The 27,445-nt window shown below is 58.5% G+C and overlaps 2 protein-coding genes across 3 annotated transcripts; both read left to right on the top strand.

The window, feature by feature from the left end:
• Positions 1 to 2,492: 2,492 nt before the first annotated feature.
• On the top strand, positions 2,493 to 11,835 carry NPTXR (neuronal pentraxin receptor; the record flags this gene model as incomplete). Its single annotated transcript, XM_082309762.1, has 5 exons — positions 2,493 to 3,107; positions 10,046 to 10,268; positions 10,382 to 10,626; positions 10,960 to 11,139; positions 11,516 to 11,835. 5 exons carry the CDS (start codon positions 2,493 to 2,495, stop codon positions 11,738 to 11,740), a joined length of 1,488 nt encoding a protein of 495 aa, XP_082165888.1. The 3' UTR covers positions 11,741 to 11,835.
• Positions 11,836 to 19,302: 7,467 nt separating this feature from the next.
• Positions 19,303 to 24,168, top strand: DNAL4 (dynein axonemal light chain 4). 2 transcript variants are annotated; one of them, XM_082308104.1, is made up of 4 exons: positions 19,303 to 19,346; positions 20,718 to 20,938; positions 21,770 to 21,853; positions 23,028 to 24,168. In XM_082308104.1, exons 2-4 carry the CDS (start codon positions 20,867 to 20,869, stop codon positions 23,190 to 23,192), a joined length of 321 nt encoding a protein of 106 aa, XP_082164230.1. In that variant the 5' UTR covers positions 19,303 to 19,346; positions 20,718 to 20,866; the 3' UTR covers positions 23,193 to 24,168. The 2 variants fall into 2 exon arrangements, with proteins under 2 accessions (XP_082164230.1, XP_082164231.1); XM_082308105.1 differs by having other exon boundaries at positions 19,319 to 19,346; positions 20,776 to 20,938.
• The last annotated feature ends 3,277 nt before the right edge of the window (positions 24,169 to 27,445 follow it).

The following is a 27,445-nucleotide window of genomic DNA, read 5'->3' as shown; positions in this document are numbered from 1 at the left end:
GCCCCTTGGGGACAGCTGCCAGCCCGAGACACCGTTTGGGCATTAATTAGATGGAAGAAAATCCCTTAATCGCTCACGCCCCGTCCCTCTGGGCTGAATCTTTGAGCTCTTGTTAAAACCATCTTCTGTTGCCAATCCTGTTCAAAACCGGGCTCCCCAAAGCCCCCCCATCACCTCCCCCGTCCCGTCGCCCACTGGAGGGCAGGGTTTTGGTGTCACCGAGTTCTCGTGCAGCGGGCTGCCCACCGAGCATCTTTGAACCGTTATTCACGGGACAGGGAAGCTGCTCTGGCTACTCACCAGCCTGAGTCATCGCCCCCTGCGAAAAATCTATTTTTGCCGCCTGTTTGTCTCTGGGAAGAAGTTGTGGTCCCTGCTGAGGGAGAGGGAGAGGTCGGGACCCTGGGAGCGGTGAGCCCTGCCCCACTGCAGCACTCAACTCTTCCACCTCCCGCAGCCCCGGCATGGGCGAGTGGGTCGGGGCTGGTGTGGAGGGGCTCACCCACCCCACCCACTGCCACAGCAGCGTCAGCCAGAGGGATAAACCTTCCCACCGCGATTCTGCAGCCTTTGGCAATAAAATCTGGACAGCATGCGAGGAATGCTTGGCCAGGCCAGTGCAAAGTCCCCAGCATGGCATCGCTTCCTCCAGCCTGGGACCAGAAAAGCCTCGTGGAGGCGTACGGCATTTTTTTTGCAGGGTTGCAGGTAAAGGGCACCTTTCCCACCCTTTCCCACGTTGTGGGGTGGGGTGGGCTGGTCCAGCACCCACATGGGTTCATTTCAAATCCGCTCCTGCCTGGCCGCTGACGGGGCTGGGCAGGCTGCAGGCAGGCAGGGGGTGACGCAGGGGGGTGCAATCCCCTGCCACCGCTAGGAAAGGGCAGGTCGGAGGCCGGCAGCTTCCCTTTGTGCTGGGGGGCACAGGCTTCCATTTTCTTTGCATCTTGCACCAGCACCCACTCATCCCAGCGCTCTGAGCTCTTGTCTGCCCAGAGCGCTCGCCGGCCTCGCTGCCAGGGCCAGGTGCCTGTCACTGGCCTTTCTCCACATCCACCTTCTCACCCCCCTCCATGGCCACCTTCATTTTGTCTCCCCATGGTTCCCTTCATCTCTCCGTCGTCCTTAAACCGTCCCATCCGACTTCCTCCCCTCCTCCCCGCGGCCTCCCAGCACCTCGAGCTGCACGGGCCTCTTGCTGGCTCCAGGGTGAGGATTTTGGAGGGCTGAGGTGCAATGCACTCTGTGGGGAGAGAGGGTAACCGTGCCCCACCAGCGGCACCCCACTCCCTGCTGGCATGAAGCAGAATTTGAGGAGCCTTTGTAGCTCTGGCTCCCTTGCTATCCGCTCAAACATGCCTGCGGGGGGAGAAGATGTAATCTTTACCAGTGTTTCATATTCAGCACTGGAGCTGTTTCAAACACACATGCTGCCGCTTCCCTGCCGGTGAGGAAGGATTTCCTGCCATTACTGAGCAGAGCTTAAAATCGATTTTGTTTGCTTTCCCTCCACTGCTCCTCTTGGCTCAGCCGGGCTGCGTAGCCGAGGCACCGGGATGCCTGGGAGGGGAGAGGGCACGGCTTGTGTCGGATGGGCGAGCACGCTCTCGGAGCAAGGAGAAAGTGGGTGCCTGAAGTATCTTCTTCACAAGCAGTTTAGGATAAAGTAATGGTAGGGGAAGATTAAATGTAGGTATTTATTTCCCAAATGGATGGCATGGGCGTGCGGGGCAGGGGTGAGGCATCCTGCGGCTGCAACAGTCGTGTCTGGGGTGGGAGGGCAGGACAGCCGCCCCGCCGCCCTCCCGGGGGAGGCATTTTCCAAGAGCTGGAAGGCTGCTGGTGTAATTTTTAGGAGGAAGGCAAGAAGGGGAAGGACCACCAGCAGCCCCAAAGACCCTCCGGGGGGAGGCCTGACTGCGAGCTGTTGACCCTCAGGGTAACGGGAGGCCCTTTACTTCCAGCCTAAGCACCTCGGAGGGGAAAATCCTCCTTTGGGCCGTCCCGGAGGAGCATCCCCTTACTGTTGGCTCCCACCGGGCTGCTTTCAGCGAGCCGGAGCCTCGGCTGCCCCCCTCCCCGGGCGCCCCCGGGGTGCCCCCGTCCCCCCGCCCGCCCGCTGCCCCCCGTCCCCGGCGCCCCTTGCCCGCTCCCCTCCCGCCGCCCGGGCCCCTCGCCCTTGCAGCCCGGGCAGGGATGCTCGGGGCGGGGGGGTCCCTAGGAGGGGCCGAGCCGGGGCCGGGGCGGCGGCGGGGGCGGTGCGGTGCGTGTGCGGCGCCGCCCGGCAGATATAAGCGCGGCGCGGCGGGGCCCCGGCGCCGGTGCTGCTGCCGGTACCGTCCTTCCCCGCCGGCTTCCTCCGGGCTGTCCGTCCCTCCATCCCTCCATCCCTCCATCCATCCCCGCCCGCTTTGTTTTCTCGCCGTCCGCGGGCTCGGGCCCCCCACGCCGCTGCCACCCTGAAGTTTCTGGCCGTGCTGCTGGCGGCGGGCATGCTGGCTTTCCTGGGGGCCATCATCTGCATCATCGCCAGCGTCCACCCGGCCGGCACCGCCGCGCCCGCCGCCGCCGCCGCTCCCGCCGCCGACAATGACTCGGCCGCCGCCGCCCTCCTGCCCGCCGCCGACAAGGGGCTGGGAGCGCTCCACGGCCCCGCCGAGGCTCTGGCCAGCGCCGGGCCGCGCCTGCCGGGGGGGCCGCCGCCGCCGCTCTTCAGCCGCTTCGTCTGCACGCCGCTGAGCGCCGAGTGCCCGGCCACCGGCACCGGGACCGGCCCCGCCAGCGGCCCCGGCCCCGAGGAGCTGCTGGCGCTGCGGAGCGCGGCGGCCCAGCTGCGCCGAACGGCGCTGGAGCAGAAGGAGCGGATCCGCATGGACCAGGAGACCATCCGGGAGCTCACCGGCAAGCTCAGCCGCTGCGAGGGCGGCCTGAGAAACCCCCCCGCCGCCGCCGCCGCCGCCGGCGGTGCCGCCCCGCCCGCCGCCGCCGCCGGGCTCCGCGCCGCCCCGCGCCCCGGCACCATGGGGCACCCCCCCGCCGAGCCGCCCGCCGTGCGGGAGCTGGAGGAGGCCGTCCGCGCCCTCCAGGACCGCATCGACCGGATAGAGGTGCGAGGGATGCTCCCGGGGGTCGGGGGATGCTCCCGGGGGTCGGGGCGGGGGTCGGGGGGGGGGAATGCTCCCGCTCACCCCGTTCCCCAGGCCGGCTTGCACGCGCACCCCAAACCAGCTCGTCCCCATTGCGAGGTCCCGGAAGGTTGTCCTCGCCCCGCTCTTCCCCGAGGTCTCTGCCGGGGGGCAAGGGGCTCGCCCTCGGCCCCCTCTCTTCCCTCCGCAGCGGGGTGGTCCCAGGGGGCCGGGGCTGCCCTGCCTTCCCCCCGCCTGCACCCAGGGAGGGCACCCCGCTTGCCCCGTAGCACCCACCCAGGCCTCTGTCGGAGCAAGGGCAGCAGGTTGTCAGCTCAGGGACAGATCCTGCCCTTTAGCAGAAAGGTAAATCCCACCTGATCCCGCTGCAGCTATGAACGGGACACCCTGCAAAGGAAGGCGCGGTGCCACCTGCGGCGAGCGCAGCACCCCTTCCCCGCGCCGCTCCTGGGAGCTGTAGAGAAGGGGCAGGCGGAGCCACTGGCCGTGCCCATCCCGGCGGCATCGGGCTGTTGGCACTCGGGGCGCGGAGCCTCGGTCCCCATTCTGTAGCACCCGTGCAGCGTGTGCCCGGTGGGCTGAGCCCTGGCCTGGCCGCAAGCCAGCGGCTCCAAAGGCTCTGTGGTGGTGCCTGGGATGGGGCCTGTCACAGGGCGCACGTGTGTGTCGATTTATTTGGGCTGATGTGGGCTCAGCAGTCGCACGGACCTTGGCAGACTTTGCAGGATTCGGCCAGGGCAATAGTTTGGGCACGCGAGAGCTGCCAGAGGGGAGCTGTCTGGTTTCCCTGGGGGATTTGCTCCAGATGTCCCATCTCTTCTGGGAGTTGTGTTGTCCCCTGGGGTCTGCTGGGGGCCAGAGCCACCTGCAAGGAGCCTCCTGTGAGTCCTCAACCTCCTCATCTTCCCATTTGGTTCCCTGTTGCCCTCTCCACTCCTCCCTGGAGCACGGAGCTGGGAGGGGGAGTCAGGCAGCACCCCACGAGGTCCCTCTCCCCAGCTTTGCCCTTCTGCCCCCCTCACTGCAGCCATGCGGGCGCAGCAGCGGCGAGCCACGGGTGGAAAATTCAGAGCCACTAAGGTCACAGGCTGAGAAACGAAACTGGGAGAGAGGGTTATTGTAATGAATGGAGCTATGAACAGGGATAGAAAGACAGGGAAAGGCAAGTAAACACACGCACATGCGTAGGGAAAGAGCTGGAGACCGGAGGAAGCTGCCAGGGTAATGCACACGCACGCACGGAAACAAACACAGAGGCACGCGTGGGGAGAGGGGGACGTGCAGCCCGGCTGAGCACAATGCCGAGAGCCCGATGCAGCCAAAGGCAGGGACAGAGGCACCCCAAAAACCCCCTGCAGCCCCGAACAAACAGATTCCCATGAGCGGGATAACACAACCAGGCTAAGAAATGCACGTGCAGACAGCAGACGTGCTCACCCAGGAATAAAGGGGAAAAAATAAGCCCCTGCACATGTGTACTTGTGTGTGCACGAGGACCAGGCAATGCATGGTGGAATGGTGCCCAGCACATCAGTTCGAACATCAGGGAGCATCGGGCCTTTAGCTGTTCTCTGGCCATGCTCTCCCTTCTCCAAGGGGCGGCATCACCCGTGAGCTGCCCTGGCCCCTCTCCCTGGGGTTTCTGGATCATGGGAGGTTTGGGATGGAGGAGGGTGAAGCTCACAAGGGCTGGAGCAGGCTCACGTGTGTGCCCGGGGAGCCTGAAGCGATGCTGGGTCAAGGCTCATACACACACATACTGATGAGGAAGACAAGCAGGACATCACCAAAAACGTTCCCTTTCGTGCTGCTGGGGACCCGAGGGTCCCAAGGGTACTCTGCAAGGGAGACGCAGCACCCCGCGGCTCGGTGAGCCCTGCGGGCTCGGGAAATAGGGCAGCGTGTCGCAGGTGGGCTGGACTTCACCTGCCCTGGCTCCAGCTTGCCTAACGTGCTGCCTGGGCCGGCCCGGTGATGGCCACAGCGTGGCCAGCCAAGCCCGGGGGTCACACCTTGGCAGTGATGGTTGCCTGTGGCCCCCCTCCCCAGGTTGCCTTTGCCCTCACACACATGAGCAGACACCTAAAACGATGGTGGCGTGCCTGCGTCTCTCCATCCCGCACAGCTCCATGTGTCAGCCCTGGGAACCTTCCTGGGGTACCCCATGGCATGGGGGGCACCTCCAGCCCCAGCAGCTCTCCTAAAGGGAGGTGGTGATCACCCTGAAAGAGGTGACCTGGATGGGGACAGTCCTGGCGTGGCTGCCAGCGTGCCAGAGGCTCGGCGAAACCCAGCGGGAGGGAAGGAAGGAGAGGAAGCCCTGGCAAAGCCCGCGGTGGCTGAGTCTCAGGAGAGGGACGACACAAAATGCTGTGGGCCCCCCCCGGGAAGGCTGCGTCCCAGGGCATCTCCCCGCAGGCAGCGAGTTTGCTGGCAGGGATTACTGCCAGAGGCTCTGGAGCCGGGACTGTGGGGAGAGGACTGGTGGAAGATAGCTGATCTAATCCGGGCGCTCTCAGCCTCGGCTGTAAGGCATAAGATCTATTGATGTGCCGAAAACCCTATTAAGTCATTTGAGTCTTAATTTCAGCAGCACGGTGGCAGGGTTTCCTGGGGGGGGATGCAAGGGAGGGCCCTCACGGGCTCACTCTTTGCCCACCACCATTTTGGCAGGGACAGGCAAGCACCGGCATGGTGTTCCCATGGGGACATCTTCCATCACCTCCTCCTAACCCCCCCGCAAGCCATCGCTTGTGCTTTCCTTGTGCACAGCAGCCTGGCTGGGCTTTTTCGTCCTGTTTTTGAGGGGTCCCCCCCGCTCTCTGCGTGTGCTCACGTCCGTATGCTCGGGTGCATCTTGGCACGCAGAGCCTGGGGGCCCAGATGCTCCTTTTCCACGCTTTTAATTACTGCTGCAAATGGAAACGGAGCGGTTTCGGAGGGGGGCGGGGAATCGCCTCGGCCCCCTGGGCTGTGCCGGGATGCAGATGCCCTCCTCATCCCCATCGACCCTCGGAGGGGAGCTTACTGGGAGAGGGGACAGCCCGATGGGCCCTACGGCGGACACGGCCTCAGCAGAGCCATAACAGCCTGTTTGCTTCTCAGCCAGCGTGCAGCCGTGCCGGCCCGGCTGTGCCGTTGTGGCTGGTGACCTGGCTGCTGGAGGAAACCCGTGGGTAAGGGCATGGAAATGAGAGTGAGCTGGCTGCCCCCCTCCTGCCTCTGTCTCCAGCAGAGCGGGGATGGAGAGACCCAAATCGTGACAACCCCGGGCCCTGAGTGAGGTTGGAGTGGGACAGGAATCGGCAGCGAGCTCTTCTCTTGCGAGGAGGAGGAGGAGGGAAAGGCCAATGCATCCCTGCTTGCCCTTCACCCCGGGCAGTCCCTCCTGGAGTTTGATGACCCCCAAGCTCCTGCCTGGGTCTGAAAGGGACCAAAAGGGTGGCAGGGTCCGAAAAACCCCAGTGTAGCGGCTGTGCCATCCTGCAGCAGTGAGCATCCCGCTGCGGTGGCCACAGTGGAGCTGCAGGAGGCTGGGAGTATTCGTGGGTCAAGGGAATGGGGCTGCTGTGTGCACACACCCAGCTTAGCATCGTGATCCCTGGGATATGCTGGGGGCATCATCCCGCGGGCATCGTCCTGTGGTCCTGCCCGCCCCGTCCCAGCAGCTAAGGTGGGCACTTGCATGCTGGCAGCCGAGGGGGAGCGGCGGGGCCCAGATTTGCCGGTGCATTAGTAAATGAGGCTCTGATCTCCTTACATAAATCAAAGTGAATTTGCCAATCGAGGGCTACAGCCCGAGCGAGCGCACACCGACGTGACTGCCCCGGCCCCCCACCTCCCGCTCCCCACCCCCCCACCAGCCGCTGACATTTAACGTGATTAATATTACCTGGCATCTTTCAATCTTTTTTGTCGGCTCTGGTGGCCAAAAAGCGTCGAGCGAGCCTCCCCCGCACCCGCTGCCCACTCCCCTGCTGCCTGCACGGCAGCAGATGGAAAGCCGGGCGCTTGCCGAACAGCCGGGGAGAAGGCACTTCCCCCCACCACCCCCAAAGGTCGCCGGTAGATAACAGCTGCACAGCTAGCATTAATAATTTTGCAAATAATTTGATTTGGGAGAAAGATGCTCGAGCGACAGCTCAGAGACGCGGAGGATGGTTAGGGGATGCAGCCCAGCTCGGCACTGGGGGGATCACCTGGCACATCCCGGCTGTGGGGGGGTGGGATGGGGAGGTCCAGTCTCCTGTCTGGCCGTGGTCTGACTGCAGGGATGGGGATGGTGTCTACTGGGATGCTTCTGGGATGATGGGGTGGCCCCCAGACTCTGCCAGATGAGGGTACTGGCTGCATCCCTTGCCACGAGGAACATGGGACCGGCAGTGGTTCAGCCGATCGTGTGGGTCTTGCTGCCGGTGCCCTGGCTGCTGGGCTGGAGGGACTGGGAAGAGCTGGAGAGAGGGATGGAGGGGGAAAAACTCAGGAAAGGGGAAGGAATTGAGCAAAAGGGGAGAGACAGCGTGTGTGTGCGCGGAGGGGAGCATCAGGAGGAGACTCTCCGAAGCCAGAGAAATAAAAAAGCCATAGGGAGAAAAGAGGGAAGAAAATAGCAGCAGGGAGAAAAGCAGGAGGAAGGAGGAGGACAAAAAAGCACTCAGTCATTACTGAATAATGTAGGGCAGGCTATCGGGGGCTAGAGAGAGTGACAAAAGCTCCCAGCCTTTTCTTTTTTCGTCATTAACAGATGGAGCCGTGCATGAAAGCAGGGACGTAGGCTCCAAACCCGCAGCTCGAGCAATCAAAGCGTGTGGCAGACAGGAGCGCGCCAGCCTCCGCCACAGCCAGGCGGCCTGAAGGGATAAGAAAAGCTCTCGGAGCCCGTGGGATGCGGACAAAGAGGCGAAGGCGACCCCCATCCCACCTGGGCTGCCCCCTGCTAACACAGCCAGCTCCGCTTGGATATGAGCGCGGGCAGCCCTGGGTGGGAATTATCCCTGCCGAGAGGATGGGAATTAACCTTTCCTTCCCACCCACCATCCCTCCCCTGCTTCTCAGCTGGCTGCACTGGGGGGTCCCCAAGACACCCCCCCCAAAAAAGGGCTAAAGCCCCCCCCCCATCAGCTAATCCCTCCCTGGTTTACAGAGACCAAAAGCAGGATGCCCTTTGCCGGGTGCTTTTCCCTTCCCAGAGAGGTTTTGCTCTCTGCGAGAGCATCCCCAGTGCTGCCGGAGCAAGCCGGCAGCGAGAACTGGCGTTTGGTCAGGGCTGGCAAATGTCCCCTGCATGACCTCTCTTTTCTTGCCGGGTTTTGGTTCTCCATGTTGTTTTTCTTCGCAAAACCTGTGGGTTTCTCCCGGCAGACCCCGCTGGAGGCTTTTCCAGACCCTGGGGCATCGCAGCTGCCCTCTTATTTGCAGCCTGAGTGTGTTCCTGCCCGGTGGAGGGCTGTTTGTGCTCACACCAACACCATCTTCTTACTCCCCGTCTCCCTGCTACCATCTCCCTGCTGTTCCCATCCACCGGCCGGCCAAACCCGGATTTCCTCCAGCCTTCCCCTCCCCTCTGTTGTTCATGATGGCTAGCAAAGATTGGTGGTGACATGGGGGGCATCCCCCCCTTGCATCTCTATGTGTGTGATCATCAAGTCCTGTCCATCCTGGAAAAGTGGGATATGCAAGAAGAAAAAGCTGGAAGCCACAACCACAGATCAGCATGGTGACCTCCTCCAGGCCAGCTCCAAGGCAGGGATGGCATCACCCTGTGTCCCACCAGTGCAAGCCATGTGAATGCCCAGGGCTGAAGCAGCCATGCAGACGCCTCTCGGTGCTGGAGCAGCTGTGGTGGTCCCTGCCTCGGCCTCTGCCAGACTGAAGATCTGGCAGAGGCCGAGGCAGGGGCCACCACAGCCGCTCCACTGTGGTGGTCCCTGCCTCGGCCTCTGCCAGACTGAAGATCTGGCAGAGGCCGAGGCAGGGGCCACCACAGCCGCTCAGGCACCTTCAGGAAGGTCTGGCAGCATGGAGAAGGTGGTCACCATCTTTCCAAGCCCGTGGAAGAGAGCTTAATGCCCCAAGGACATGGGGAAGGGAGAGGGCTGCTATTTATGGAGAAACACCAGGAGCATGGCAAAGGGCCACCTTCTCCCTTCCAGCCTGCTTTTCTTCCAGCTGGGATGGGGTCTCCCAGCGAGGTGGGATCTGGGGTCTTTGCAGGGTGCAGTAGTGGTTGGGCACTGGCTTTTGGATCAGCCAAGGGAAGAGTTTTGTTCTGGGTTTTAACCCTGATGGGACAAGATGCGCTTGAAATCCTCAAGTGATGGGTCATGTCTCTAGGACCAGAGGACCTACCACTGTCCCCGCTTCTCTGTGGCATCCCGATGGCCCAGGAGAGGCTGACTTACGCTTATGGAGAGCTACCTGCCTGACCTGGCACGCGTGCACGCACCCCCGCACGATGTCTGAGCTGGGCTAAGAGGATTACAGCCCCGTTATGTGATGTTAATGTGCTGGCTGTGGCGAAGCAGCCTCACGTGCAGTGGGGAAGGGGAGCTCTGAGCTCCCTCCCGTGTTGTCCCCTCCTCCTGGGAGGCTGTCCACGGGAGCAGAGCCAAGGCATGACCCAAGCACCTGTGCTCTGTCTCTGAAGCAGCAGAAAGTCATTAAGAGCAGCTAAGCTTCATTTCACAGTAATGAACTCAATGGGGGCTCTGAGAGGGGAGGTACAAAGTCAGCTGGAGGCTCTTGGAGAAGACCCTGCTGCAGATGTGGGGCTGTATCCCAGCACTCCCCACGGTAATGAGGGCTGGGCATGTCCTTATTTAACCTCTCACGGTGACACCATGCTGAGTTTTCTCTTTTCTCCCTCCTTTCACCCCTGTCGTGGCTGCCGCCGAGTGCAGCAGGAGCTGCCAGCCCGCACCAACGGCTCAGCGCCCACCGCCCCGGCGCTCGCCCGCGACACCCTCCACAGCAAGATGGAGCAGCTGGAGGAGCAGCTCCTCTCCAAGATTCTGACCCTGCAGAAGGAGCGCCAGGCTGCCAGCACTGACCGCAGCCAGCAGCAGCACAACATCGAGAAGGAGCTGAACTCCCTCCAGAACCGGGTGATGGAGCTGGAGCACGGTGAGTCCTGCCCGACAGGGATGGAGATGGCGTGGGGGGGTCCTGGGACAAGCCACCCTCATCCCAACCATGGGTGCTGATCCTCCTCTCTCCTCCCTGTCCTTTACATCTAGGACCCCCAGGCTACAGCCCTCCCGATGCCTTCAAGGTGACCATCCCAGTGCAGAACAACTACATGTACGCCCGCATGAAGAAGAGCCTGCCGGAGCTCTACGCCTTCACCATCTGCATGTGGCTGAAGTCCAAGGCCCTGGCGGGGCTCGGCACCCCTTTCTCCTACTCTGTCCCAAGCCAAGCCAACGAGATCGTGCTGCTGGAGTGGGGCACCAACCCCCTGGAACTGCTCATCAATGACAAGGTCAGTACAGCCAGAGGGGGGATGGGAGGGAAGCCCCTGCCCTCATCTCCCTTGCTTCAGTCCTCCTGGGAAAGGATGCTCCTGGGAGTACCGGGGTGGCGGAGCTGGGAGGAAGGGGCCTGGGGAGGAGGGGGGAGGCAGGAGGATGAGGAGGATGGGGAGGATGGCTCACCAGGCTGGGTTTTGAGAGGGAGAAGCAGCACATCCAGATGTCTGTAGAATTTGGGGTGCCTCCACTGTGGGGGTGCAGCGCTTGCTCTGCAAGGGGCTGGGGGGGTGCCGGGGTCCTCTGGCAGTCCCACCAAGTGCCAGGCTCTTGCTCTTCTCATGAAGGTTGCCCAGCTGCCACTGAGCCTGAAGGACAAGGCCTGGCACCACGTCTGCGTGGCATGGACCACTCGGGATGGCAAGTGGTCGGCATACCAGGATGGCGAGCAGCGGGGCGCCGGCGAGAACTTGGCCTCCTGGCATGCCATCAAGCCGCAGGGTGTCATCATCCTGGGCCAGGAGCAGGTACGTGCCGGCCCACCGCAGAGGGCTGCCGGTTTGCATCCCTCTGTCGCAAAGCTGGCCGGGGGGGCAGCCCCCAAATGGGGCGAGGGTGGGGCAGGGCACATTGGCAGCGTGGGCGAGGGCCTCTCCTGCCTCCTCATCCGACCTCCGGGCAGCCCGTGTGTGCTCATCATCTGCTCCTCTTCCCTCTCCCCATCCCTCTGTCCCCCATTTGCTTTGTCTGTTTGCATCTCCCCCACGCGTCCATCCCGTCCCCTCCTTGCCTTCGGGCATCTCGCTCTGCTTCTCCCCCTCTCCTCCACCCTGTTTGCCTGGCGGATGTGCATCCCTTCTCCCACCCCATCCCTGTCCCATCACCTCTCCCGCTCTTTCCCAGGACACGCTGGGCGGCCGCTTTGACGCCACGCAGGCCTTTGTGGGAGAGCTGGCGCAGTTCAGCGTGTGGGACCACATGCTGGCACCGGCGGAGATCCTGGGCTTGGCCAACTGCACCTCCCACCTCCAAGGCAACGTGATCCAGTGGGATGACCAGGCGGTGGAGGTCTTTGGGGGCGCCAGCAAGGGGGGCTTCACCGCCTGCGAAGAAGGGAGGAAGGCATGAGTGGTCCCTCACCCCCTCCCCAGTGCCAAGGAGCCCGGCGGCAGCCCCAAAGGAGACAGCAGGGAGCCCCTTTCTCCCTTCCCAGACCGCCAAGCCTTGCCGCCGCACCGGGGCAATGCTTAAGCCCCCCGTGCCGGCGTCCTGGGAAGGAGAGGGTGGCCCCTGGCAGCCTCCCTTTTGCCCTCATGTTGGCGGCGTGGCTTGTCCCCTCTTCCAGCACGCCTGCCCATGGGTCTCGCCTTGCCCCGCTTCTGTTTCAGGAGGACCTCACCGTACCCACAGGCATCTCCGGTACGGCGAGGGTCCCTGCCTTGTCGGCCCCAACAGGGAGCGGGAAGGAGACCTCCGTCCACCCCAAGTGCGGTCTGGCTTCGGTGGGATGCCAGCGTGCAGGCATCCACTGAGCACATCCCCTTTCCTTATTTATTTCTAGTGCCCCACTATCTGGTTTTGTGAGCCCGTACTCCAGATGGCCGTGAGCATCTTCCCTGCCGGGCCCATCCCCTCTTCTCCTGCCGCCCTGGTTTTTCAAGCGCAGCCCCGGGGAGGCAGAGGGAGGATGGCAGAGGGTCGGCGGCGCGGTGCTCCCCTCCTGCACCCCTTCTGCAGCCTCTGCTACCTGTTCAGGCAGGGCTGCCCAAGGGGAGTGAGGCTTTTCAGGCAGAGGGAAGCAGGGTGAGACCCCCCCCCCAGCTGGGGGGTTGGTCAGCCACCGAGGGAACAGGGGGAAAGGGACAAAGCATCTCCCCCAGTCCTGGCTGAGGGGGAGGGAGCGCAGCACTGCCATTGAAGGGAGCGAAAGCAAAAAAAACCCAAGGAGAGGGAGGATGGTGGTGGCTGAAGGAGCCCTGCTGTCCATCCCCTGGCCGTTTGGGCGCTGAATTGGGTTGCTGCCCTCGCCTCCGCCTGGGACCCCTGCTTTGAGCTCCTCCTGGCCAGGGATGGGGCTGCCGCTGGCCTTGGAACTGGGGGGTGATGGGGTGGGCAGGTATTTTCCCCGTGGAGTGCCTGAGAATATGCTGTTTCCACACCGTGTGGTCACTGATGTCTCGATACGTGAGTGCGTGTGCGTGTGCGTGTGTGTCTGGGGGGGGTGGGAGGGTTATTCTGGGGGTCTCATGGTTGCTCAATGCAGTGTCCAGCTTCCAGTGCTCCCCCCCTCCCCAAGTCCCACTTTGCGCTTTCGGCGGCGGCTGCCCCCCAGCCCAGGGGAGGCGAAGCGAGCAGAGGGCACAGCCCTACCACCGAGCATCGCCCCCCTGCAGGGTCCCCGCTGGCGGCGGGGCAGCTCAGCCAGCCAGGGGGGACACGGTGGGGACGGGGCACAGCCCTCGTGCCAAGTGGGAAACACTGTGACCTTCGTGCACCCCGCCGAGCTGCCCCCTCTTCCTCGCTCGCTCGCGCGCTTTCTCTAATGCACGTTCATGAAAGGGGCCGCTGACGCGCGCCCGTGTTGGGACATTTCTTTTGTAAAGCTGATCGTGAACAATAAACGTGACGTTTTCTGTTCGAGCCTCCCACAGGGCGTGAGGTTGCTGCGGGGACAGAGGGGACCGGCTGGCCCAAGCTGAGGTGTCCTTCCCCAGGATGTGCAGGGTGGCATCCCTGGAGGGAGACAGCCAGCCACGTAGCTGGCATTGCAGAAATATCATCACAAGGGTCTGGGTATCATTGCCCTGGGCGGTGGGGGGGTGGCGGGACAGTCTGGGCACCCCTCATCTATCCCATCGTGGAGCAGCATGGGGTACAGGCTGCTGCTGGGGGCTGGGGGGAAGCACTGCTCCGTGGAGGAGGAACCCCTATCCCCACGACAGGGGAGCAGAAACCAGTGGGAAATCACGGCCTCCAGGTCAGACCGTGATGGCGAGGAGCTCACGTGGGGTATAAATCTAATTAAGTACTAATAACGAGTTCCTGACCTAGCTAGCCACGAGCTGGTTTGCCCTCGGCACAGCTCTTGGAGACGCCTATTCTAGAGCAACCCGTGGCCCTTTCTGCACAATGCTTTTGCCTCTCAGTGGCTCCTGTCCCTCCTAGGAAAGGCACAGCCTCACCCATATTTGGGGAAACCAGAGCAGAAAGCCAGAGGACCCGGTTTTCCCCAGGGCCCTGCCATTGCTGGCGTGCCGGTGGGGTCTCCTCGCTGAGCCAGAACCATCCCCACAGCTCCCGCTGCTCCTTCTGGAGGGTATTTAATGCCATAAAACAAGCTCTGGGGCTCTCGCCTTCAGCCCTTCAGCACACCTCCTCAAAGTTGAGGGTGTTTGGTTTTTTTTAGAAAAAAATAACTCTTGAGTACATACTTCAGCTGGAGCATATACTCAAGGGCTTTGCAGAGCTGGATGCTCACCCCCACATCACTAACAGGAGGGGGTTCAACAGGTGACCCCCTGCTTGTCCACCCAAATAACAGCAGCATAATTAGGAAGGATGGCACCTTTTGGAAGAGGAAATGTCCAAAAACATTGCTGGGGCCTCAGACTTAGGAGGAGGTGAAAGAAGGGGGGGACTGGTCCTATTAAAACTGCAGGAGCCCTGCAAGGGGGCTTTTGAGGCTGCTGGCCAAGGCAGAAGACCTGCGGGAGGATGAAGAAGGATGGAAACGGCCTGGCCGCTGGTGCAGGATATTGGCATAAAACCTGTTCCTCCGGAGCCCGGAAACCCAGCCCACGCCGAAATCTGTGTGAACCCCGCCATCGGAAAAACAGAAACAAAGGGACACCAGGAGATGCTCGGGCAGGGATTGCCCTCTGCCTCCGCGCCAGACTACGCTGGCGCAGTCCCAGCCGTGTCCCCAGGACACGTGGATCTGTCACTTCTGGGATGGCAAAAAGGAGGGAGCCCAGCTGCACAGATTCTGCAGGGCCACCTCCTCTCCCCCCAGAGGGTCACAGCCAGTTGCACAGACCAGGGGGACACAGGAATACTTGATAAAATTTATTCAGACATTTTAAAAGCTTACGGCAAACACCTCTGTATAAGGCTCTTCAGGAACCAAAGGCATTACGGAGAGATTAGAATCCGGCTTGGAGACAGAAAATCAAGAGTAGGAATAAATATTTGATTTCCATCCTGCCCTGACTCTCTGCAGGATGTGGCGGCTGCTTCTCACCCATCTGGGGAGGAAGAGAGCAAGAAGGGACCATTTATTTTTGGTAAGCCGAGTCTTGCAAGAGCTACAAACCTGCGACAGGGCTTTTAAAAGGTGGAGGAAACAACAAATCAATGGCGTTGCTGGCTGGAAGGAGTAATTACAATGACTTACGCATATTGCTTGCTTCTAAATTAACCAGGAACACTCAGGAGAAGACCCACGTCTCTCTAAGGGCAACCGGTTGGAAAACAACGCCTCGCGCGCAGATGAGGCAAGGAACAACAAAGTCACCCTTGGGGAGGGGTTAAGGAAGGAAATTTTTAACAACAGCGCGGAGAAGGTTTTGCGGTTGGGGTAGGTGTGCTCAGCTGGGATGCTGTGTTGTGTCCGGATAACTAAGATGGGGGGGGGGAAAGAGGGAAAGAGCTGAAGTCAACCCCAGATGTGGGGGGAGCAGAGGCAGGGGCACCATCGGGCTCTGGTGGTTCAGCGGGGGCTGGTGGAAGAGGAGGTAGTGGGGGAGACAGACGGATGTGATGGATACCGCCTGCGCGCTCTCCTCGATCCCCCACCAAGGGACTGTTAACATGCTTCGAGGGGAGGAGGGGGACTGCCATTTCCCTTCCTAATCTGTGGGACTCGCTGCCACAGGGCTTCCCATGGGCTGAGGGCTTAGCCGGACTCAAACACCCCCTGCCAAAAAGGGCTTCATCCTGCAGTGAACAAGAAGACCAAGTCAAACATGGCAACAGGAAACCTTCAGGCCTGACGGCTATGGATTATCAGGTTTGAGAAGAAAACGCTGCAATTCCTGAACCCCTCCAGCCCCTGCCCAGCTTTCCGGAGGGCACCGCCAGCGGTGCAGGCTCTGCCTCCCTGGGGACACGGGCAGCCCTGGGACCCCCACCTCGGGGTGGGCTTCGGGGAGCTCCTGCGCTCCCCAACACCCGCAGCGTCAGCTTTGGGCTCGCAGGTCACAGCTCCCTGCAGCGTGTCAACCTCCCGGTCCCCTCAAACCAGGTCAGGCCAGCCCGCACTTCGACCCCAGGAGGTGACACTTGTGAAGCCCCCGTTACCTGCGCCACTCGAGCCATGGGGGGCTGCCTTAATTGCCTCCCCGCGCCTCTCTGTCCTGCCGGGAGCCTCCTCCGCTCCCTCCCGGAGCCAGGAAGGCTCATTAAGACTCGTGCGGCGCTTGCACAGGGAACGTGCCGTGCTTCCAGAGCATCTGGCACAGGAACGGCTGCTAGTGCTGTGGCAGCAGACGTTACTAGAGGCAGCGGCCGGTACTAGAGGTAGTAGCTAAGGGCACGCGTGGGGCGCTGCCTCGCCCAGCAGACCGAGGAATTCAGCTGTCCCAGAGCAGGTTGCTCTCTCCTCCGGAGCAGAGGGCTGGGCTGCTTTCAGCTGCCACTCATTCCTGCACACCAGCGTTGCCTTCCCCGAGCTCAACGCAATGCGGTGGGTCTGATCCCAGCGAAACTGGCTTCAGCATCCCCTCTGGGCCTCCTGAGCGCTCCTCCTGCCTCCGGAGAGCTGCGACCATCTTACCCACCCCGGGGCGCCGCAGGGCAGACCTCAGCATGCCCCGAGTCCACAGCCCGGGTCCTTTGGTACAGCCTGAGGTGGTGCGGAGCAGCGCCCAGCCCCTGGGCTGCAGCTGACAGGCAGGACAGCAACCTCTAGCCCTGCTTTATCGCAGAGAGGAGACAGGGCACGGCAGGGCCTGCACCCACAGGGACGACGGGGAGGTCCCAAAACCTGGCCAGCAGCCAAGAAAAGAGAGAGTCTGTGGGTGCCCTCTGCCTGATGAAGAGTCAGTCTGCCGTCTGGTCTCCTACCGTCAACGATGGAGATGGCTAAAAGAAAGCATGGGGCAGTATATATATTATATATACCCATATTTTGCAGTTGGTGGCTACATTTGTTTCTCAGCTAAGGAGTACAGCGCAGTCTAATGTCCTGTGGCAAATGGCACTTCTTTGTTTTAATGCATTTCACCATGGCTGCCAAAGATAAAGGGCTGAGTTTCCACCTGTGATTAGTGGTGACTAAGAAAGAACCAGCCAGAGCAGAGTAACTATTGGGTTTCCTTACAGGTCCAGAGGTGTGAATCTGACCCTTGCTCTGGACTCATCTTCACCTACAGATGGGCACCCGGTTGCTCGGTATGGAAACTAAAGACCAGGCGACGTGAAGCCAGCTGTGTGTCTGCCTTTTGTGCTAGCAGCTAAGGAACCAGTACGTGTTACCTGTGGTGGCCCAACAAGGCTTTGACTGGCTTACCGCGTTGTAGAGAGGCAGCCCACGGAAACGCTGAGCTTGAGGGTCCAGAAACAAACTGCCCGCGTTTTGCTAAGGCGTAGCAGACGGAGACAGGCCAGCGGGATGCTCTCCTTCCTCAGGAGGCACCTCTGCCTTGCAGCCCCACTGTATCGCCCACCACAATCAGAAAAAAACACGGCGTTCCTAACTTTGGGCCCTCTGCAGTTTTGGGTTTGGCCATTTTTCCTTAGCTTTTCACCTAGGAGCCACTGACGAATAATCCTTACAACCAGTCCCAGCATCTCCTGAGGGAAACGCTCCCCGGGGACACATCGATCAAAACCAAAGCACGTTTAATTGAACCCAGAATCGCATACGCATGCGCGCTCCCCCCCGCCCATACACACGCGAACAGAGGCATACGCACAGAAACGCATCAGCTCGCGCCGACTTGCTGCTTAGTAGCAAAAGTGGGTGAACTACACAGGGATTAAAGCATTAAAAAAACCACAGCAAGAATATGATGCTTGAAAGCACTGTGTCCCTGGAGAGATTAGAGTAGCTGCCTGGAGATAAAGTAATGATGATAGAAAGATCTTCTTCCTCGCAGAGGTTCTATTCCTAATTATCTCCCTTGCAAAGAAAAAAAAAAAAAAAAAAGATCTCCCGGCTTTTATCTGTCTCTTGACAATTTTAGCTCTGTGCCTGCCTCGTTGCAAGAAGCCGATGCTTGCCTAAAGGAGGAAGGAGAAGGAATCGGCACAGGAGGTAGAAGTGGTAGGAGAACAAGGGGGACAGGAGGCAGCGCTTCATTTCTGTCACCAGCAGCAGCGAAGGCAAATGGAAAAACAAACGATCACTGCAGCGTTGTCTTTCCAAGCCCAGAGACGGCTTTGCTGCCTCCACCATTGCTTTGTCAGGCAAATGACAACCAGCAGGTCTGAGTCACTCTTACACCAGTGAAAGAGGCAACAAGATGTCCTCCCTACAGCTATAGGAGATTATGGTGAGGGAAGAGGACTTCTTCATAAGCTGGCAGGGGCAGGAGAGTGCCCAGCTTGTTCCCCCCCCCCCCCAACTCTTTTCCTTCTCAGACAGCTAGAAGGCAATTCTTCTTTCAGCAGACAGCCAGGAATGATGACGTTTCAAATATACGCCAGCCAGACTGCACGGAAGATCTGGCCCACGAGCCACGCCGTAAGACGAGGATGGGCCCTGATGGAAACCCAGGCATCACACCCAGCAGCCGGGGCTTCGCACAGAAGTCTTTCCCCTTGGTATTATCCTGGGGCTTGCTGCTTCTCCACCTGTATTAATTTCAGGCAAATATACAATCCTAGACTCCCAGGAAACTGTTTAAGCCCTGGGTTAGAAGCGATCAGTGTTTGGTTAGGGGGATTGCAGAGACAACACAGGTTTCCTAGAGAGTCAAGAGTCAAGGAAAACCTCAAAGCAAACAGACGCTACAAATATAAAGGCCCTGGAGGGCGTGGGGGGCAATGGGGGTTAGTGTTACAGGAGCTGCTTGCAAACCCATCCTCATCCTTCCGGGGTCATTTTCTCCTTCTTTCCAGTTGCATCAACACGCAAACAGGAGTGGTTGCGTCTCCCATACAATGAACACACATTAAAAAAAAAAATTAATTGCCCCAAAACTGCTCCAATATTTATCCTTGCTGTTTAAACCCAAAGGTAGAACTAGGCCCCAAAAGGGTTTTAAGTCAGAAAAATATTAAGGTTCCACATACAAGGTGGTTGGGCTGTGGGTGCTGCTCAGAGCCCACCCCTGCAGCCCGCCCAGCCGAAACCCACCCCGAAACCTTCGGCTGGAAAGGGCGGGAAGGCCGGGAGCCTGCTGGAAGCCCCTTTTCCAAGCCCAGGCCAGCCCGGGGGAAACACGGCTCCTCCTCGCTGCCGGGAGGCTCTAGCAGCTTCTGACCCAGCCCCGGAGGCGTCCCACGGCGGGGAAGCGCACAGGGCCGGGCCTGGGCCTAGCGCTGGCGGGGCACAGCCGTGGTTCCCGCGGCCGCGCAGGACCGGCGCCCCGCGGCCACCCCGCCGCCGGCTCCCCAAGCCCCCGCGCGGTAGCCGGCAAGGCAGACCGCCAATCAGACGCGCCGGGCGGTGCGCTCACAGCCAATGGACGACGAGATGGGTGGGACTTCCTGCGCCGGTTGCTACGACAAGCACGGCTCTTCCTTAGCAACCGGCGCTGGGGCGGTGGTGCGGGCCGCGGCGGCGGCGCAGGTGAGGCCGCGCCCGGAGCGCCCTCGTCCCCTTCCCCCTGCTCAGCTTAGGGCTGCTTGCCGAGCCCTTCCCCCTTCGCGGGGCTGAGGGCGGCGAGCCGGCGTGAGGGGGCTGATTCGGGTGTGCGGCCCGCTCGGACTCTGTTCCGCCGCCTTCCCCTCCCCGCCGGTGCCCGGTGGCTGCGATCCCTGTCGTCCCCTCCCGTCCCCCCCTCCCCCCCCCCCCCCCCCCACCGCCGGGGCCGGGGCCGTGGCGTGCCTTTCCGGGCCCACGGCTGGCGGGCTGCCCCCAGACCGCCTCCCTGCCCAGTCTTTTAATCGACGCAGCCGCCCCTCGGCGGCTCCTCCTCAGGGAAACCGACGCCCGCCCCTGGGGCTGCCTCCGGCGGCCTGCCTCGGTCTGTGGCCCCGGGCACGTCTCGGGGAGAAGCTGGGTGCTGAAGTGGCCCCCGGGGTTTGCCCCGCTGCGGGAGGCCGGCGCCAGCCAGGCGGCTGTTCTGTCCTGTGGAGCTTCTGGCGGGGACGTCTGCAGGTCCCACGGTCCCTCGTGTGAGAGCCGGTAGTCTGTCAGAGTTGGTGCTTTAGCCAGCAACTCTACATGCTCGGCATAAACGCTTGGTCTGTGGGGTGTTGCCTGACACCGTGTTTGTTTTGTTTGCTCTTTAATATGGGATCACCCTTGCCTCCTCTGGGGAGGAGAGGAAGGTGCTTTGTTCTGGATGAGAGAACCAGCGGGAAGGACATGGTGAAATGTTCTGAATCTGCCAGTCAGACAGTGCTGTGCTCTGCGGTGCCCAAGTAGAGGCTGGTTGGTAATTAGGCCCAGAGGCATGGTCCAGCGTTTTCCCATATGGTCCTCCCCAGCTGACAAATGCTTGGGGATGTGGGGAGCAAGTGCACAAACCAGACCAAGATGTTCCTGTTAAGCATTTCCATATAGACATGTTCACTGATCCTGTTCCTAAAATACTTTTACCCTTTGCTTGTCGTGCGCAGTTTGAAACCCTCGCAGATAATAGTGTCCTGGGAAAATCCTTTGGGAACTAATCAATACACATAACGGCTGATGTACTGTTCTCCCCTCCCTTGTTGGAAGCCGTACCCTGACTCGGCTCTTCCCTTAAGCTCGATTGGTGTTTCTGGGAAAGTGCTGTGCTCTTGAAGCCTTGTTTATGGAAAATGATACATTTTTTTTAAATTTGTTTGCATTAATGGTCTGTAAGATAACCCTCTAAGTGCGTGGCGTGTGAAGACAGTACTGAGAAACAGTAAGTAACTGAGATGGGACAATATTCTCGTAATAGTTTTATTTGCCTTCCATTTTAATTCAAAGCTTGCTTTCTCTTTCCTGTGTTTGTCTTCCTTTAAACAGCATCCTCTGGGCCAGGAAGTTTCCCCTCCTGCTGAAGCTGCTCTGCCTGTGTTCACAGGGCCGTGTTCCTCGCAGCTGTCTGCGCCGCAGCACCTTGCTGGGCTCCGGGCAGCCCCTCCGCCCCTTCCCGGGGTCACTGTGGAAGGACCATGGCAGACACTGGGGAGGGGAAAAAGGAGGAGGCTGATTATAAAAGACTTCACAGCTTTCCACTGATTAGGGTAAGAAGAGGGCTGGATTACGCATTTACCGGTGTCATAGACATGAAATTCTACCTTCATTCTTACCAACCTTCCAAACTAGAATTTCTCTCACTGAGTCGTTGCTGTGAGAACGTGTGTACTGATGGTCCTGTGGAAGGATCCCAGTCATCGCTGCTGCTTTCTCCCTGTCCCTGACCTCTGTCAGGGAAACTTATTAGCACCGTTGTTCCCCCTGTCAGCCAGGGGAAGCCTGTGGCAAAGTGGTCAGTCTAATACACTGAACATGCTGCCTTTGGAGCCCTCTCCTGTGTTCTGGATGCAGCTTGCTTTTTTTTCTAGAGGAGCTGGAGTAAAAGATCTTGCTAGGCGGCCAGACAGCAGAAGAGGAAGAAAAGGCTGTGTAATTTAGACTTCTCTGTTATGCTTATAGCAATAATTAAGGACTGTAGTTGGAGTGCTTTCCCTTCATCTTATAACAGAAAAACTGACAAATGTATTTATCTCTTCCTTTCAGCTGTGCTTACTTGGTGCTAGTCTTAATGTTAGGTAGAGAAGAATTCTGCATTGGCTGGGACAAAGGAACAAAGGGGTCAGCTGTAACGCAATAAGCCATTTTCATATTTACCATTCTCTGAAACAGTGGAAATGCCTGGGGTACAGACAAGCCTGTGTTGCTGGTGATGCCCCCCACCTTGAAGCAAGCATTAACAGTCACAGGGACTAGCTGCCTTTTGCCCACACCCAGCAGTCCAGGCCCTGCTATAGCCTGGGAAAAGTAAGGGCTACTTACTGTTGTCTTGTGTCCAGCTCCTATTTTTCTGCTTAGTTCCTCTTGTTTGCTCTTTCCAGCACACAGACATGCCGGAGGAGATGCGTGTAGAGGCCATGGAGCTGTGTGTCACGGCATGTGAGAAATACGCCACCAACAACGAGGTACTAGCCAAATCCCCAAATGGCCAGCCTTCAGTCGCGGTGGCTCAGGGAACCTGCAGGAGCAGGGCTAAGGGTGCAGGGCAGAGTGGAGTCGGATCCTGACATCCTATTACTCTCTTTCTGCACTGAACAAGGGTAGAAGAAGGCAAAGAGCTTGGCTAGAGCTCAGATTCGGTTCCCTTTGTCAGCAAGATCCATAATAGCCCTTTGCTTTCCTGCAGGAAGCAGAGATCAGTAGCAATGCTGCCTCCCAAACCTTGCCTCCTTCCTGATCCTGCCTTGCCTGTGGCGTGCCTCTGTTCATAAAATGCCCTGTGTCCCGAGGGCTTGGTTCAGAGCTGTGTGGAGACGGGCCCTTCCCGTCTGTTCTTCAGTGTTGAGCAAGGCCGTCCCCACCAGAGTGGGGAACAGGCTCTTGTTTTGGGGATGAGTACATGAAAGTCTTTGAACGTTTAGGTACAGTCTGTTAAGTCTTCCCTCTCAGCTTTCAGCCTCCTGAATGAAATTACTGAGGCCATATAAATGGGGGGTGATGCAGAAGTTATGGCCTTGGGAAAGATTGCCCTTAACTTTGAGAACCACTGATAAAGGAAAACACAACTTGCTCTGTGGGCAGGGCACAGAGTGCTTGTTGCCGGAGCAGTTTTGTCTTGCTTTCTCCTGCCTGAGACACCGCACGTCACTGCAAAATCTTCCTCTCTCCTTTTTTAGATCAAGCAGGGTGTGATCTGGGAGAAGTGAATCTTTTAAAAGTCAGCCTAGTTTCAGTGTTTTGGTAATTAGCTGGACAAAAAAAAAAAAAAACAACGGACTCCTTAAAAATAGCTGCAGCTTAGTGACCTGAATCTCCTCTCAGGCTCGTTGCACTCAGCATAACTCCATCAGCATCTAAACCAGAACTCTTGCTTCAGACTGTGTGAACAAGAGAAGTGATTGTTAGATGCAGTTCTTTAATTTCTCCTAGCTGCTGTGTCGGAGGCTGCTGAAAACAGAGAGACCTGTTTTACCCTTGGGCATAGCTCTGGGGAGCTCCCAGTTCCTGCAGTGCAGCTGCTCTACCTGTTACCCATGGCTTGAGTAGTATTAAAGGCAGAAGACGACTAGGGGGATGTTTGCATAAAAACTCACTGCCTGCTCTGTCTCACCCTGCACTCTCCTCCTTAACGTTCTCCAGAGCGCCGCCAAGATGATCAAAGAGATGATGGACAAGAAATTTGGGTCCTCCTGGCATGTGGTGATTGGGGAAGGTTTTGGCTTTGAGATCACTCACGAGGTGAAGAATCTGCTGTACATGTTCTTTGGTGGCAGCCTGGCTGTGTGTGTCTGGAAGTGCTCCTGACATCTGGCTGGATCCCAGGCTCACTGCATACAAGAGATTCCTTCCTTTTCTTGACAGGTTTTGTACAATCTGGAGGTGGGGCTTTATTTTTAATAGTTAAACGTCAAGATTTTTTTTTTCATACTGACGTAACAGTTCCACGGGATACATATAGTTGGTGCGTGCGTGTGTGTATAAACTCGCTAAGCTGTCCTGTCCTTGCTCGTGGGATTTCTCATCTGTCTGTGGCTCTTTTCTTGGTCTTTGAGGCGAAGCAGGACGGAGGTGGGGAGTAGGTAATCTCACGACCCGCTGCAGAGCCGTACAGCAGCGCTAGGAGGGGGAAAGGAAAGAGAAAAGGTGCTATCTAGCCCTACGGGTTTTTTTTTCTTCCCACTTGTTCCACATCGTGTCCTCTCTTCTCTGCCCTCCCCACTGCCATGTGGTATGGCTCTGACCAGCACCTGTCTCTCCTCTTTCTGAATGCCAAGAATACCTTCTTCCCCGCTTCTAAGATGTCCGTACAGAGCTGGCAGTGCCAAGGGCCTCCCTTCGGGCTGCCCGTGGACGTGTTAGCCACAAGGAAACAGACTCGGTTTGCCCTTCCCCGCTTCTTTTGGGAGGCTACAACAGCTGAGCTGCCTGGGTGTAGGAGGTTGCTATGCAAACTGCCCCCTCCTTTCTCACCCACCGCACACTGAGATAGCATGAAAACACAGGCGGCTGACGACGCCTGCGGAGTGGGTGAGAACTCTTCATAGGGCTCAGATGCCTCCCTGTCAGTTCCTGGGGGCGTTGCAAGTGCTGTGTACTTTCAGCATCTTGTTTGGAGGCTGGTAGAGGAAGGAGGCTCCATGTGAGATATCACTTGGTCATCAGAAACCTAACGTCTTTTGGGACTTGCGTTCTTTTAGCCTGTTTCATTTTTTAAAACTGTCAGTGTCGGAGGATGGAATGAACGTAATTGTATGTTACGTATATGGCTTATTTATATAAATCTGGGGAACTGTGTTTTTACAATAAAAATTTAGTAAAATGTCCTTTTCTGTGTGTGTTCTAAAATGAAAACCACAAAGCGGAGGACGAGAAGGAAGAGTATTTCAGGAAACACGGAAGTAAGTGAGCAATGGTGTAGCTCAGGCGGAGGACAGTGACAAGCGTCCATCCTGCCTGTTTCCCGGGTGACTCGTAGGTACCAGAGATGCACTCTTATCCTTGCTGTTTGATTCCTTTCACCAGTGCAAGCCACGATGCTGAGGAAGGTTGCCAGGCCCACAGTGCTGCTGGCCAAAGTCCTCAGGCCACACAGCTGTCTAAGTAGCAGCAAGGGAGTGTACCTGTGTCCTCTGCTCTGACCTTCGGGGTCTCGCATTTGTGGCTTCCTTAATTTTCAGACTTTCCTCTCAGAACGTCGCCAGCAGTACCGCCGGCACCTCGTGTTTTATGAGAGGCCACAGTCTAGTCCATAGTTCAATTCTGAAGGACCTTTCTGCCTTAGTGCCTGAGGTGGATCAAACTGGTGGGGGGGGTCTTACAATTCCTTTTGTTCCTTCTCTGAACCTCAGTGTGATGCTACAGATGTCCTTCCTCCATTTCATCCTATCAGGAGCTCTTCTATAAGCCAGGAATCAGAATAATATGAAGACAACTAGAAATTATTTCAAATTTGGACCATCTGTGCTGGCTGGGCCCGACATCCTCTCACACAATTCCTTATTGATCAGGTGGAAGGGAATTGCGAGGTGGGGGGACACACGTAACGGGTATCGTAAGGCAGCTGGTACCACGATAGCTGCCCTGTGCGGTGGCCCACGGTGCCAGGAGCGCGGTGCAGCGCGCGGGAGAGTCCAAATCCTTTGAGCTGTCTCTTGGTGCGGTTACTCTGTCTCACTCCAGCTGGCTGCCTTTACGTGAAGATAGCACTGTTGACTGGCACTTTCTGCAGCTGGCAGGTGGAAAAGATGATTTTTCTCTTCCAGGACTTTCTCCCTCCTCTCTGTTTCATCACCGTAGGTCCAGAGGAAAAGGTAAAACTAGCATTTTTGGAATGCCCCACATTGGAGCACGATGATACCTTCAGCCGTACCATACTCTCTTTAATCGTGTCTCTCTCACGCTAATGAATAATTAACTGCTGTGTGCATGTGCACAGACGCACTGGTCATGGGCATCTCTGCAGGGTCGTGGTGACCTGCAGATGATCGCAGGGAGCTGCTTACCTCAGCACACAATTTTTTGGCCTCGCTGCCAGTTTGTTATCTCTTTGGCCACCAGCTGACCAAAGCTAATGTCTCCATGACCTGCATCGGCAATAAGCGAACGTTGGCTGCTCCCCAGCCTTCCTGAAGCATCAGCGTGCAAACAGATTGAGGTGAGCTAGGCGTGAATTTGCAGCAACTCAGCTCCCACACTGTAACTCCCCCAAGGTAAGTGCAAGGTGGCTCACAGGAGAGCGGCAGGCTATTTTTGTTTCCGAGGGTAACAGCTTTCCCACAAGAAGTTACCACAAAGAAGCCAACCCGTCTTAGCTGGTTTGCGTGCCCGTCATTGGTGCCGTACGCGAAAGCACAAACCTCATCTTCCCAAAATTCAGCTGTGCGTGTCAGGCAAGCATTCAATACGACAGATCAATTTTCCTGCCCGTTGCAAGTTGAGCCACGCTGCGCCAGCCCCTGGGTGTTAGAAGAAAGACTTTCGCCTTCCTTTTGCTGTGGAGCTGCCACGCTTTCGGGCATGGCTGTAGTTTTCAGGGGAGTACGGTTCCTGGATCGGAGATGGTCCCTTGTCCTGCGTTTTCCTGCAAGAGACCCCTCTGCAGGTGATGCTTTGGAGCCTCTAGGGCCTATCTGCTTTTGACTATAAAGCCACAGTCTCTTGCTGGAGGTTTTTAACTCACAGATTTTCAGCAGAAAGCTGGGGACATTGGCAACAGGTGGCTTGCTACTGGCTTCTCTTCCCCCTCTCATTTCTTGCCCCCTGCATATTGCTGCCATTACCCATCAAAGCATCAGGCTGAGTCAGATGTAGAAAAGGAGATGAAAAACGCAGGGTGATGCATCGGTGCCAGCCGAAATGACCCCTCCTATCCGCCCGTCCTGGGAAGCTGCGGCAGCAGCTCAGAGGGCTGTGCGTCGTGACTTCATCCCTCCCCACGGAGGGGAGATGGGCAACATCATTATCGGCTGCTGGGGAGCCCTGACTCGGTGCCAGCAGTGGAAATGTCCTCGGATGTACGGCTCCTCCTCCGCCCGAAGGGTGACTCGAACCTGCTGGGAAGGGGGAAAGGCGCTGGGAAGATGGAGGAAGAGCTGCAGAGGGGAGATGGGAAGAAAGAGTTGCAAACTCAACCGCTTCTCTGCGATGATGTCATGGCAACAGGGTACTTCGACGTGCTGTCAGACAGTCGGGGCAGGCTTTGAAGCTCTCCAGCTCTTCCCTGTTGCTGTGGGCTCGTGTCTGACTCGCTGAAAAATCTTTTGGTTAATATTTAATGCCGGCATTGAAGTGCTAAGGGTGGCAAGTGCCCCACCTAATTCCCCTGCCTCCACTTTCCAAGGGGATGCTAAATCAGGGCGGGGAGTAGGATTGCAAGCTCCCCTAGCCCCGGGATGGGACTCCTGGTCAGGAGAGTGGCTTCAGCCCATAGGGTCCCTGTCCCCATCTGGCTCTAGGACATGGGAGGGAGGTTTCTATCCCCTCCCCAGGCCAGTTTGGAGCTGGTTTGGGGCACTGGGAGGAGGGGGGATCTCCCTCTCCCCTCGGTCTCCCAGGGCTGGCTCTGAAATAAAGAAATCTGTGGCCCTGCTTCAGGAGCTGAGCCCAGCTCCTTTGATGCAAGCGGTTAGCACATGGTTTTTGTTGGTGGTTTTTTTTGGGTTTTTTTTTTTTTTTGCTAAGCAATGACCTAATGATCCTGTGTTCCAGCTACAGCTCCTCCTAGGCGCCTTCTTTCCAAACCGTATGTCCGGACTGGATCCAGCAAACCTCCCGGAGCAAGACGCCGTGTTCCCTTCCCCGAGGAAGCCATCTGCTCCCCTCCGCCCGGCTCCTTCTGCAGGGCTTCAAGCTCGCCAGCCGGGCTGGAAAGCTCTCCTCCTCCTCCTCCTCCCCACGAGCCCCGGCTCCCCTCGGCCATCTTGTTAGCGCAAGGCACGGGGAAGGGAACGCAGGGCTGGCTGAATCTGGGGCAGCTGATGGTGTCAGCCGGAGGCGGTTTCCAGGCAACTGTCGTGCCGTGGGACACGGCGAGCCGAGAACACCGGGAACACCGCGTT

This window comes from Platalea leucorodia (assembly GCF_965183815.1).
Source record: "Platalea leucorodia genome assembly, chromosome: 4".
Lineage (NCBI taxonomy): Eukaryota > Metazoa > Chordata > Aves > Pelecaniformes > Threskiornithidae > Platalea > Platalea leucorodia.
The sequence above is the reverse complement of the archived record's forward strand: the minus strand, read 5'-3'. Positions and strand labels throughout refer to the sequence as shown.

Excerpts from the sequence above, each read along its gene's own strand:
- DNAL4 (XM_082308104.1), top strand. The coding sequence starts at position 20,867 with ATGGCAGACACTGGGGAGGGGAAAAAGGAGGAGGCTGATTATAAAAGA. Across the intron at positions 20,939-21,769 it reads ACAGCTTTCCACTGATTAGG|CACACAGACATGCCGGAGGA; the intron begins GTAAGAAGAGGG and ends TGCTCTTTCCAG. Across the intron at positions 21,854-23,027 it reads AATACGCCACCAACAACGAG|AGCGCCGCCAAGATGATCAA; the intron begins GTACTAGCCAAA and ends AACGTTCTCCAG.